Genomic DNA, 12580 nt, shown 5'->3' with positions numbered 1-12580 from the left:
CTTCGGATGCTATTCCGTTACCCTCACCCTAATGGCAACCGTCCACCAATAGGTCTATTGCTAGACCGGATTACTGACCAGCAATATGCAGCATGTGTCAAATCAACGGGGACACAGCAAGCAGTCGACTCATGGCTGGAGCTGGCTCGAGGCTGGCTTTGCACAATCCACGCTGTCCCACGCCTGCATCACACGGAGGTCGATGCCCGCAGCCTCGCACTTCTCCCGAAGCCATGCCTCTGCGACAGAGAACCGATCCAGGAACCACGGCAGCGGCAACAAGGGCACGCTCAGGGGCTTCCAGAAGTTGTCCCAGTGGATCGGCACCACCTGCTTCGGGCCCAGCACCTCGACGACCTCCTTCCAGTACTCCTCCATGAACTCGCCCGACTGCTTGCCCAGCACCCCGACGCCCAGGAAGAGCCAGTCCGCCTCGCCCAGCCCGCCCAGCCTGCCCTTGACGTAGTTGGCGCTCGGGTGCACAAACACCCGCCGCCCCCGGTGCTCCACCAGGAAGCTGTAGCACCTCCCGGTCCTGAGCGCGTTGTACGGCGCCGGCATCGCGAGCGGGCCGTCGATCTCCCCCGGCGCCACGTCCCCCGGCGAGTGGATCCCCTCCAGCACCCTCACCCGTAGCGGCCCGTACTCCAGCACCGCCCCGTCCAGGGCGAGCACCATCTGGTCCTCGGGCACGCCCTGGCCCCTGCCGAGGTTGTGCAGCGACTCCGAGCCCACAAGCTTCGCCCCTGTGCGCTTGCACACGAGCGGTGCGTCGAGCGCGTGGTCAAAATGCGTGTGTGCCACCAGGACTGCGTGCAGCGTCTGCGTCCGCGGATCTGTTGGCGAGGCTGTATTCGACTCATCCTCCTCGACGACACCTAGCCGCGCGAGACATTCCGCGACTACCTTCTCGTCTGGCTGGATCTTGCCCAGAAAGACTGGCAGGTATGACGGCCTTGTGAAGAATCCGTCGATGAGGACCGCGTCCCGCCCAGCGGACAGGAGGATTGTGCTCACTCCCACGAAGGTGGCCCGGAGCGGCGGCGGCGAGCCTGTCTCGGTCATCGTGGGCTCTGATTTAATAGATGCAGCGCTCAATGCAAGGCTGAGGGAAATGCTGCACTAAATGCTGCACAACGTTTCAGGAGGGTCAGGTAAGCTCGGTTTGGCCGGCCTGTCCCTGACATACCGGTTGGGGAGCAAGACGTGTGAAGGCCTGACAGACGTACATGCCTTCCTTACAGTAGTAGTTCGATCTGATATCGGCTCTTGCTCCCAGTGCCCCTCTCGCGGCACTAGTGTCACTGACAGGACTGGACTACTACTACCGATGCTCCGACCCCGTGGTGGCTTTCCATTGAACCAGGTCCTATGACGTTGGATCATGATATATTCTTAATTGATCGGTTTGTTTCCGAGTCCCAGCTTACTTGTGACGTATACAACGATCGGAGAGATCGGATCAATTATGGCTGAGCCTATCCTAACTAGGCGAAATCATGCTGACTGTCTCGATGAACTGCACACCAGCCGGCTCTTCAGAAGCAGCATTCTCACGGCGGAAATATCCCATATCCACTTCGTCAGGCAGGGATACATTGCGCCCACCGGCTTTCGACGACCTCCCCTAGGGGTTCGGAGGTCTAACATGCACGACCACTCACTAGCTGCTTTTTTGCATTTCCAATGCCAGCAGCTGTCCGCTCGATGTAAAATGCAAGCGCCAGCCAGAGTAAGAAAGGGACGCTCATAAAAACCAAGCTAGAATGACACCTGACACTCGAATACGAAGACCAAAATCCTCTTGGCCTCACGCACCAATGCAGTGTGCTCTGCATCTTGGGGATGATGTGCCATAGGCCAACCCGCACGGCCACACGGCGACAGGAGCAGTGATTACCCCTCCCGTTTTCCCTGCCCCTGTTGAAGATCGTCACGAGACCTGCCGATCCCTCCACGGTCTACTCTACTCTACTCCCTCACTGGCACCCAAAAAGAAGGGCAACGTCCAAAACAACATTTCGTATCCCAATCCGTTCACCGCACTCCGCAGTCTGACACATGGCGACTCTGAGCCGCGGGCGTGAGTGCCAGTCGTACGACAGACCTCGTACCGAAGCCTTTGCCCTGTGGCGAGGTATCCCTTTCCATGGATCGAGCCCGAGACAGCCGACTCCGACCTCAGTCGTCAAGTCATGAACCGACGGGAGCGTGCAGTTGCGCAGGCTAATCGCGCCCGGGGCCAGCGCTTGACGGCAAGTGCTGTCTCCGCCACCAAGCAAGCAACCTAGCTCGCTTATTGTGAGAGGAAAAACCAACAAGGTGTCTGAGATGGGCCGTCCGGCTTCATCGCCAGTGTCCTTTCTAGCGACTGCTCACCACTGGTCCGTGGAATCAACTTGTCCGAGTCGGTCAAACACCGCACAGCCCGACAGGTGAAGAAGCAGAAGGTACGCAACCGTTCGTATTGTGAGAACCGTACGTGTAGGTCTGTCACCTCCTCTTTCCTATTATGGACATTTGCGTGGTATTGCCCTAGGTAGGCAGTTGCTGCACGCAGGCGGTCTACATATAAATGCAACATTCGCCTCTTCTCCCCGCCAAGGGCTTCTCTCAATCTCGCTCCACTCAGTGCAGTGTCGATCATCGTAGGATCAACCGAGCATATCTACTGTTAATCTTTAATTACTACCCACTCCAGCCACTCCGTCAGCCGTGCTTTTCACCTTTACGTCTCCTCTCTCTTCCTCTCTCCCCGTCAACTTACATCGTCGAACTTTGACGTTATCTCCACCACCATGAAGTCGATTCTCTCCGCCCTCCTCGCCCTGACGCTCTCAGTCGTCTCGGCTCAGGAATACAACACCTCGGCCCCCTTCACGCTGAAGCTCGAGAGCGACAACGAGGACCTCAACGGGCAGTTCCTGGGCGCCTGCCACGCCGGCGCCGCCATCGAGCAGCTCTGCCTATCCGGCACGGATGGCACCCCGGTCAACTACAACACCTTCACCCTCAACGTCACCTCCGGCAGCACCGATTTCGAGACGGGGCCGCTCGTCTGGATCCTCCGGGGCGCCGACTTCAACCTCAGCTCGGGCCTGTCCTTCAGCCAGAACCTGCACAGCAACGTCGCCGTCCCCACGTTCACGCCCTCGCCCAGCTATGACTACGTCGGTTTCGACGCCGACAACAAGCTCTTCATCTACTCCGGCCCTTACGACGAGTCTACCTTCGTGGCTGGCGAGTACCCCGTGGGGGCGCCGTCGGTGCCGCAGTACCAGGTGAGTGTCGCCCTGTTTTCCATGACCTGATAATGTGTGTATGTGTAACCGACTGGCTAATCTCAATTTGCACCATAGTGGTACGCGTGCTACACGTACACTGGCTACTACTACCACGCTCTTGCTTGGGCCACCACGGGGGAGCCGATCAACCCAACGTGCGAGGAGGTCAATGTGACCCGCACTTTTGTCTAAGACAGCCAAGCGAGGGCGCACTCTCGTGGCTCTCTGGTTATGTGTTGAGCGGTGTGCTGAGTTTTGATCAACGCCTCGGAGGAGTGCAGGTATGGGTTTATTTAATGACGGTAATGACTTTGAGTAGACACATATAGTAATCACCACCAGGCATCAGATTCGTTGCCATGAATATCTTGTCCCTCCCTAAGCCCCCCAGATACTGCTCCCAGCACTGTGTCACGCTTGGGAATCAGGGATCAACGCCACGATTTGCCTGATTGTTTCTGCGCCCCCCGGCCGCCTTGCTGGGGCTTAAACAGCTGTGTTTCATGCTGACACGCCCGTGGCTTCCAAGAGAATGAAGTCCAAATTATCTGGATTTGTCGTTTTTTTTTCTTTTGTTTTCTGGAGGACGTTACGTTACCACCATCGAAAAAGCCCACATACTATGCTCTGTCTCATTCCGGGCGCGACGGAGGCGAGGCTGTGTTCACGGCACTCCCGCCCCCCCCCCCAGCCACAATTCTGTCGCTTGTGGAATCCAACACAAGCACAAGCACACTTTGTCACGGCCGTGTGCACAAGTCCTTGCCACCATAACAAGCAAATTGGGGAAGCCAGGTGGGCAGGGGCAGCCGCCGTAGTCATCGCCGCAGCCCGTCCACTGTCTTCGGTGTATGGAAGACGCGAACATCGAAACAAGAATTGTACAAGAGGGTGGCTGGAAAGCTGTACTGCTTACACAAGAGGTTGGATGTAAACATGTCATCAAGGTGCAAGAGAGTGGGCGTAGATTCGCTTAATTCCTTGTTTATGCAGCACCACTGGATTTGACTGGGATATCAGGATTCGTGGCAACAATTATGGAAACAGTCCCTTTCGCCGACCTGACGGTGATTGAGGTATATCAGACCCCGTTGTCAAGTGGTGTAGTTACAAAGAACAAACTCGCAGATTTTGTAATATGTACTAGCAGTATGGTCGGTTCATGTCGATTGATTCAGATACTCTCCGACCTCGGGAGCCTTTGTCACAAATCATTCGAAACCTGCAAAGCAGTAACACAATAGCCAACACAATAGGTCAATGAACTAAGGCTGACCTGTACCATATTACATCTTACAACTAGACGCCCACTACCCAGCTACAAACTTTCCTGGGGCAGGCCCAACCTGCTGCCACAACCGGCTAGAGCGCTACCTCAATCCTGTGCCTCCGTGGTTAAACTTGTTCTATAAGCAAAAGCTAAGACGCTGGTCTGGCACTGACTGGCTTGTGCCTGCCTAGTGGCCGCAGGTGCATTGCACTTCCTGGTGTGGTGCGACTATAGGCAGTTTTTAGGCCCGGAGATAGATTTAGTCTTTTCGAGCAATAACTACACATCCAAATCCCCGAAATCGTATGCACTATATTTAATGCATTTCTTCTCCGCATACTGGTCGCGGAGTTACATGGAGGTCCTATTCGGATCGTGACACAGAGATCAAGTCCTCAAGATCGAAATCCCAGAGTTAAAACCGAGCCTGAGCCGATCAAAGCCCACACAAGGAGAACGGACCGACCAAACAAGCCCCCAAGTATCCGTAAAGCCAGAGTCTCAACCAGCAAACCCATCGCCCCTGCCTTTGAAACCCGTTTCGTTCCTGCCCCAAGGCCCAGATCACCCCGACAACGCTGTTTCCAGAATCTTCCGTATGTCAACAAAGGGGACTGGCAGATACCGAGAACTACCATCCGAATCAGAGACCCTCACAACCAGCTGCATCTTGCCCCCTTCCCCCCACTATTCGTGCGACGAGTTCTGCTCTGTATTTTTTCGAACACCACACTTCTTTCCGATCAAACCGCCACCGAATCAACTCAACATGCCTGCCATCAGACACACCTCGGAGCGCAAGCCGCCACCAGAAGGCTTCAGCAACATCGAGGACGACTTACTTATCTTCAGCAATAAGATGAAGGACGCGCAGAACACGCCGACCAACGACATCCCAAAGCACCAGGCTCAATGGCCCATATTCAAGGTCTCCCACCAGCGGAGTCGGTACATCTACGAGCTCTACTATGAGAAGGAGGCTATTAGTAAGGAGCTTTATAACTGGCTGCTAAAGAACGGCTATGCGGATGCTATGCTGATCGCGAAGTGGAAGAGACAGGGCTATGAGAAGCTTTGCTGCTTGCGATGCGTCCAGACGAAGGAGACCAATTTCGCCTCGACTTGTATCTGTCGAGTGCCTCGAACACAGCTCAAGGAAGATCAAGATATCCAATGCGTCAGTTGTGGATGCAGAGGGTGCGCCTCGAGTGACTGATCATGTTGAGGAATCCAACCCAGCTCAAGTCACAAAAGGGCAGGGATCACCACACCAAACACGAGACAACGGGCGAACCGCGCATAGCGTGACAAAGGGCCCGGGCAAGCCGGAGTTGGGGTCTTGATTCGAGAAGGTACGGCATCACCACACTGGCCAGAAAGCATTGTTCCTGGCACAGGTTTTGATGGTGTCCTGCGCCAAGTCCTTTGTTTACCCAACGCCATGCATAGGCTAAGACATTTCGTACTTCAGGCTGACCTGCGACGTTGCAGCAGCAGCATGGCGGGAAACCTAAGGGGTCGGCAATAGCACAGACACATTCTGAATATACACACTCGTTTCCGGTTGAATCTCTTTGCACTTCTTGCTTTAGCTGCCTTTGACGATATATTGTTTTCTTCGATAATGGGGCAGCTGAACACTTGGTTTCATCGGCGGCGGCGGAGAGCACGTTATTCAAAGACATGTATCAGAACTTTGGTTGAGGTCGACCAAATCAAACTCTGCAAGAGATCATGCAAATCACGAAGAAACACAGGTTTTCCAGCACGCTGCGTCTTATACCTCAGGTCAAACGAGGCCGTCACAATGCAGTCCCGAACGGCGTCCAGGTCGGCAGCATGCTCCCATGTACTCAGCGGGCACACACGGAAGCAATACTCACCCTCCGGCACCTGCGTCCTGTTCCCCAGCCGGCACGTCCACCTGATCCATCTCGGGACGATGCGACTGAAGCTGTTCCCTAGCGACGTGACCAGGTCATGCAAGACAGAAAAGGCGGGTCACCCTTCACCATGAAGCAACACGTTCTTGTCTCCTTCTGTGGCCATGGATGAAGGCATCATTACCCTATTGACCGTTGTCTGGCGGCTGAGCATAGCTAGCTGGATGCTCACCGTCGGGAACAAGGCCGTGTTGTCCCTGGCCCATGCAGCCCCATCCAGGTCAGGCATTTGCTGTCGTTCCTCTCCTGGACTAGGGACATCAAACAACGTCCCTAGCTCTGCTACCTTTCCAGCGGAAGGCGTATATGGATTCCCGTGGTCTGTCTGGTCCTTAGTAGCAGCGGCAAGAAACGTCTTGTCCCCTGAGGCTGAAGATGTTGGTAGCACTGGTATGTTGTGCATTTGATACTCCATCATCATCACTGCCTTGGAATTCTCCAAGGAAGTCCAGATCAAGAGAAGAAAGATCCAATTCGTCGAACGGCTCGGGATTCATTTTGTGAACTACGAGAACAAGCCTTAAGCTCTGAGAATATCTGGTAATCTATGCGTGCAAGACGACACAGTAGGGGGACCATGGACGGGAAATGGAGCGGGAGCAGCTAAGAATTTTTAAATGGAGGGGATGGGGGGAAGCAACATCTTCGAAAGTGGGTCACGGCGGCTTCACAGTATGCCTCAGATTCAATTTCGAGACCAAGTAGTAGCATTGGTAGAAAGAATGCGCGATCGAGGCCAGGAATCAGAGATGTTCAGGCGAAGTACATCGTGACCCAGGTACATGTTGTGCGTCGGCCGGCTGGTGGTGTGGTCGGAATCCTGAAAACGGTTTGGCAAACACAGTTTCGCGTTCTCCTGTTTCCTGCGCCTCGATTCCAGTTTCCAGTCTCTAGCATTCACATTCCCAATCACTCCCACCCGCCCAAACCTTGCGCTCCCTGCCGCCCTGACAGATCTCTCGAGAGTGCCAACCCATCCATGCCACCACAATCGTTGTTGTTATTCAAACACAGATCGTGGGAGGAAGGAGAAAATAGTGCCGATGATCGAAAGGGTTATAGATATAGCAAGCATAACGTATATAGAAGCCCTTTCGAGCCGTGGGATATCTGTGCTGAAGAGCTTTAAGTAGAAACACAAGGGCAAGCTGGAGGAGATTCATTAGTATGCATCTGGTGGCCCCTAAGGGTACTGGAAGAAACCTGAGACAGGCAAGAAATGGGAGGGGAACCGGAAATGGGAAACGGAAAACGGGAAGAAAAAGGGGAAGCAAAGAGGTAAGGAGGAATGGGATGGAGCGATGGGATGTCCGACTCACGTGACGCAGATGGTAAAGCAGAGCGCAGAGCCCATAAAAGCCATGATACTATCAAATGCTGGAAAGATGATTGAGATGGCCAAGAATATGAGGATCGTCACGATGCGCACAGCAATCTTCGCTATGCCCCGGAAATAGCTCGACATGCCAACTATTGCGGACGACTCAGCTATAGCCTGCTGGTGTACGCCTAGCAACACCTCCAGAGTCGCAACAATCGGTCTCGCGTTGAGTGGGATCTTGGTTAAGGGAATGATGGCAATGGCGCCGCATAGAATATACGATATCGCCTGGGGGTAGCCAGAAGTCGTCAAGATATTGGAAGTGACTAGCCCTCAGTTAGCAAGCTTTTCTGGTCCTTTTTTTTGCAAAGAATAACCTTTCAAAGGCGTTATCAAGGATCATTCAACTGAATCCCCGTGGCATAGATATAATGACCATCGACGCCGTTCATAAAAGGGAGTTCTTCCTCGATTGACTTACTAGCATCCATAACGTCGTCACCAAACATGAGTAAGCCGACAACGGCGGCCGTGGCGTCAAGTAAATAAGTGAAGGAGAACGTGATCTTCAATGCGCGGCCATACTTGTGCGGATGTCTCATGTCTCGATCTGCCCAAACTGTTAGCAATTGGCTGGAGATACCTTCACTAGGGGATGCCCGCCCTTCACCCCCAAAAAGTAGGGCAGGCCACGCTTCGCACTCCTACAACAAGCTGAATTGGATCACAACGAAATGGACGTACAGATGCTAGGGAAAACCCCATGACCTCCCCATGGAGACATCAAGAGCCCAAATGAGAGGGGCAGAGTCAGCCAGTTTGCAGGGAAGAGGTATGTGGCTGCTGGCTCAAGGAGCGAGCCTGGAGCATATGGCTTTATAAAGCCATCCATTATGACAAGGGCAACGACTGTGTAAGCATCGTCAGTACCAAATATGCCCAGTAGCAAACAGTGGTTGCCCGTGAGGACTTACTTGTAAAGCAGCACACAATCCCGACGATGCTGGTAAAGCTCAGAAAGCGCAATGGGAGGAAATTGAGGGGTATCAAAATAATAGCACACACAATCTTCCACTCTGTCCCAGACAAAACACCTTTGGAAAAGCAGCTCCATGGAGTCGGCAAACAAGACCAGAAGAGCAACACAGGCCGCAAGTAGTTCCAAGGTGAACAGTATACTTGTGGCAATCCGCGCATTTCTGCCAAACGAAATGTAGGCCAGGTCCGAGAAGGTGATCAGACTTGGGTCCAGGTCCATACATTTTGCAAGCAATTTCGCCGTGTACGAAGTCACTGCAGCTGCTCCGAACAGTATCAGCATGCCACACAGCCAGCCTGCATATTTCATGCCCACTGGCAAGCTCAGAAGACCGACTCCAATCAGGACGCTGCAAGACATAAATCAGCAATGGTACCAGACATAATTAGGCTGGAGGGGGGTTTGTTACTTGGTAGAATTGAAGATGGTTTGAGGCAGTGTGCTCTGCCCCTCAACCGTCAACACGATCTTCCCGTCCCGATCCTCGACCTCTTTCACCAAGATCGGCTGGGTCTCTCCGTCCGGCACGTTGCCGCTCGCTTGCTGCTGTCGCCACATCTCAGCCGCCTGGGCCATGGACGCCCTGCTGAAGCTGTCGTCGCTGGCAATAGTCCCGTAGGTGCGATGAGACCCATAGCTTCCCACGAAATCATTGTAGCTGCCCACGATGTCTGGTGTAGCCAGTTGCGGGGGAACGGCGAAGATGGAGCGAGATGTCGGCGTGCCACTGCTGATCGAGATGGTCCGTCGTAAATCGTCGTCCAGGGCCTTGCGCTCGCGGTCGCGGAAGGAGCCTATGCTGGGGTGGCTACCGGGTTCGAGCAGCCCTTGCGTCTCGCTTGCCCCGGGCTCTGGGCTGTCATCGCGTACGGCCGATTCTGGAGCTGCCTCGAGATGCTGGCGCAACAGCGACACGCGCGGGGCAGAACTCTGGGGGAAGCCAGCACGACCAATCTCTTCATCCGACCTGCCATATTGTAGGCCATCGTGGGCGCCGATGGGGTCCTGCTCCGGTGCCAGCACGAACGATGCCCGCTGGGGTATGACCTCAGTAAAACCTGCAGCCCGCTGCCAGGATCGTGCGAAGGACCTAATACTGTTCACTCCACCAACATCGCCCAGGGCTGAGATTCGGTGCGTCACGGAAGATCTGCGGTGCGAGGAGATTTTAGTACGGTACGATCAAATAGTGCAGGCACTGCATGCAGGTTTCTGCCGTACCTTCTGCGCCGCGCGTTGGTCAAGTTCCGGTCGTCAGCGCCCGCGCCGGGGCTGTGGTCTAGGTATTCATCTTCGAAGGCAACGCTTCTCCCGCCGTTGGAAGAGACGCTGCCGCGGCCGGGCGAACCCCCTCGTTCATACTGGTCCCATGTTGAGGGGTTGCGGCTGCGGCTGCTTCCTGACATGGAGGAAGGATGTGCTGAAGGCAAGACGGGTTTGGTGGACTGAGGACAGCTCGAATGGGGAGGAGAGGATATAGTTAGCTGGCTCAATGTGATGTTGGGGAGAAAGAGTTTTTGTCCAAAATCAAGTCAACAGGCATGCACAAGAACGGGACAGCGACTAGCCCTCTAAAATATCTACCCCGGCTGGTGTTGCAACGGGGAAGAACCACCGAGCAGGATCTGGTGATGGCCAGACTCTTTATCGCCCGAGTCTATCTGCAGCAGGGCAGGAAGAAACCTCAGGCCTGGCTGTTGGGGCAGGGCAATACGTAATGATGCAGAATCTCCAGCAGGGCAAAGCAAGCAGAAATGCCCGCGTGATGCCGCGGCCCAGGCGCGGGTGCAGGCCCAGGCGCAGGCCAATGCTGGTCGAGACTGCTGTTATCGAGCCAGTACCCACAAATCGGCCCTCAGGTCGCTGCAGCCACTGGTCTGGTAGAAACTGATAGATAGGTGATATTTGATAGAGAAATCAACGATGCAGGACTGGGATGCATTGAAGTAATCCTGTAACACGGGATCGTGCGGCGCGTGCAGGTGCTAAGGTTCAGGAAGGTGCAGTCGGCCCACTTCAGGTTATCATCGGGGTGGGTACGAGCTTGCCCTGGTCAACCGTGCCGCCAAGCCAACTCTCCAAAGAGCTTGCTTATCGCGATAGCGGGGCCCAACTTCTACCCACCCATTGGGCAATGGCAGCTTGACAAACTCCCCCGCGTCAGCGGGTCATGAGCATGAGCCGCATGACATTGGGACTGACTCTTCTAGTCCGCAGTAAACAACGTCCACTCTCCTGATGTCTAATACCCGCCACACATCAAAACAGGTGCCGGATCTGATTCAGATGGGTCATTCTGGTCGGTCTGCAGCTTCAAGGCTTAGGTGTATTGACCGTACCCGGGTATCTCGTGTAGACATCACTTGGAGGCTCTGAGCCTCAACGACACGATGCAGCCACGGGCCGTCAGTCCGGGCAGGTACTTCCCCACCCGTTCCTGGTACTGCAACACTCGGTGCCCTATCGAAAATAGCCAACAAGAGTCTCTGTCCGTTCACGGGCTCTCCGATAACTCAAGCAAGTGTCCGAGACACGCTTCACATTAATAATAACATTGTAGCATAAGCTGGCGGATTGGGCGGCACACGATGAGCCTTCACTGTTTTGAGCCACGCATGACTTGTGGCTTCTTCCATACCAGCAGCTACCTATGTATCTCCCTAGGTAGTGCTATGTCGAGCACTGCACTAGCATCGTAAATCTTCACATTTAGACCATGTCGATATATTGGAGGAGAGGAGACAGGTGCATGAAGTCCAAGCTTGTCTGTGTGTAATCGCAGGTGGTTGGAAGTAGAGTGTGACTCGGTGGTACATAATGCTTCGTTCCCATGGTTTTAATGTAGGTTTTGGCATCTCAAAGAAGCCGTATAACAAGCATGGGATGGCTCCGCTGGTGCGTTGCAGGCAGCATGCCCATCCAGAGTGGAGCTGCAGCAATTGGCCCACCAGCGGGTTCAGTCAATAATAACCTTGGAAGTTGTTGGGCAAGACAAACTGCAATAGCCAATTGCGTCGACATGGTGACCGACCAGCCATATGGCTAAGGCAAACTACATGTGTAGTCCATATAGCATGCCGCCCACAAATCCTTTCCCAATGGTTCATATTTCTGCTTATTTCCGACATTGTGCTACACTAGTTGGCATGAGATAGCAAGGTGGTTTCCCAGAAAGGTTCTGGTGAAGATCATAGAACTTCGATAAAGTTTTGACATTCACACTACCGGTTGACCGAACCTTCCACGCAGACATGCCGAATTTATTGGGTTTCTGGCCGAGGTATCGTGAGCCCTGCTATCTAGGTTTGGACAAGCTTGTTCATTTCTCAAACTGCGGTGCTCAAGTCCTTGACTCGTATGCCTGCCTGCTGGCATATGCTTCGCCACCAGTACACATCCATGACAGAGTGTGCTCATGTCTTGTAACAAAAAGTCCATCTCTGGGCAATGGCAACAGAAAATGCTCAAGTGTTCCTACATGGCGTCATGAATTGATGTTTTAACTCCAACATAAATACAAGCTCTTCACTGTGAGAATGGACCTGCACTTGCCTCGGGAAGAGTGCGATCACGAAGCCGTTCGTCGAATAGCTCAAGACAATCGACCTTTCTAGAAGTTATGGTGGCCGTATCTAAGCAATCCATATTAAAAGTTGGGTAAATTGGGAAGCGAGTGTTACAACGTTCGCAAATTTCAACCCTCCATGAGTGCGCTTCGCAGGA

General features: G+C 53.9%; 4 protein-coding genes across 4 annotated transcripts; 2 read left to right on the top strand and 2 right to left on the bottom strand.

The window, feature by feature from the left end:
* Window positions 1-129: 129 nt before the first annotated feature.
* On the bottom strand, window positions 130-1065 carry INS49_006725 (uncharacterized protein; the record flags this gene model as incomplete). Its single annotated transcript, XM_043167494.1, has 1 exon — window positions 130-1065. One exon carries the CDS (start codon window positions 1063-1065, stop codon window positions 130-132), a length of 936 nt encoding a protein of 311 aa, XP_043028638.1.
* A 1733-nt stretch (window positions 1066-2798) lies between these two features.
* On the top strand, window positions 2799-3476 carry INS49_006724 (uncharacterized protein; the record flags this gene model as incomplete). Its single annotated transcript, XM_043167493.1, has 2 exons — window positions 2799-3281; window positions 3360-3476. The coding sequence occupies 2 exons, from the start codon at window positions 2799-2801 to the stop codon at window positions 3474-3476; spliced, it is 600 nt and encodes a 199-aa protein (XP_043028637.1).
* Window positions 3477-5323: 1847 nt separating this feature from the next.
* On the top strand, window positions 5324-6068 carry INS49_006723 (uncharacterized protein; the record flags this gene model as incomplete). Its single annotated transcript, XM_043167492.1, has 2 exons — window positions 5324-5751; window positions 6026-6068. 2 exons carry the CDS (start codon window positions 5324-5326, stop codon window positions 6066-6068), a joined length of 471 nt encoding a protein of 156 aa, XP_043028636.1.
* Window positions 6069-7812: 1744 nt separating this feature from the next.
* Window positions 7813-10263, bottom strand: INS49_006722 (uncharacterized protein; the record flags this gene model as incomplete). The annotated part of the gene is made up of 7 exons (XM_043167491.1): window positions 7813-7967; window positions 8300-8428; window positions 8563-8727; window positions 8793-8821; window positions 8913-9206; window positions 9267-10007; window positions 10079-10263. The coding sequence occupies 7 exons, from the start codon at window positions 10261-10263 to the stop codon at window positions 7813-7815; spliced, it is 1698 nt and encodes a 565-aa protein (XP_043028635.1).
* Between the last annotated feature and the right edge of the window lie 2317 nt (window positions 10264-12580).

Source organism: Diaporthe citri (assembly GCF_014595645.1).
Source record: "Diaporthe citri strain NFHF-8-4 chromosome Unknown scaffold_2, whole genome shotgun sequence".
NCBI lineage: Eukaryota > Fungi > Ascomycota > Sordariomycetes > Diaporthales > Diaporthaceae > Diaporthe > Diaporthe citri.
Note: the sequence above shows the minus strand (reverse complement) of the source record. Positions and strands in the feature narration are given on the sequence as shown.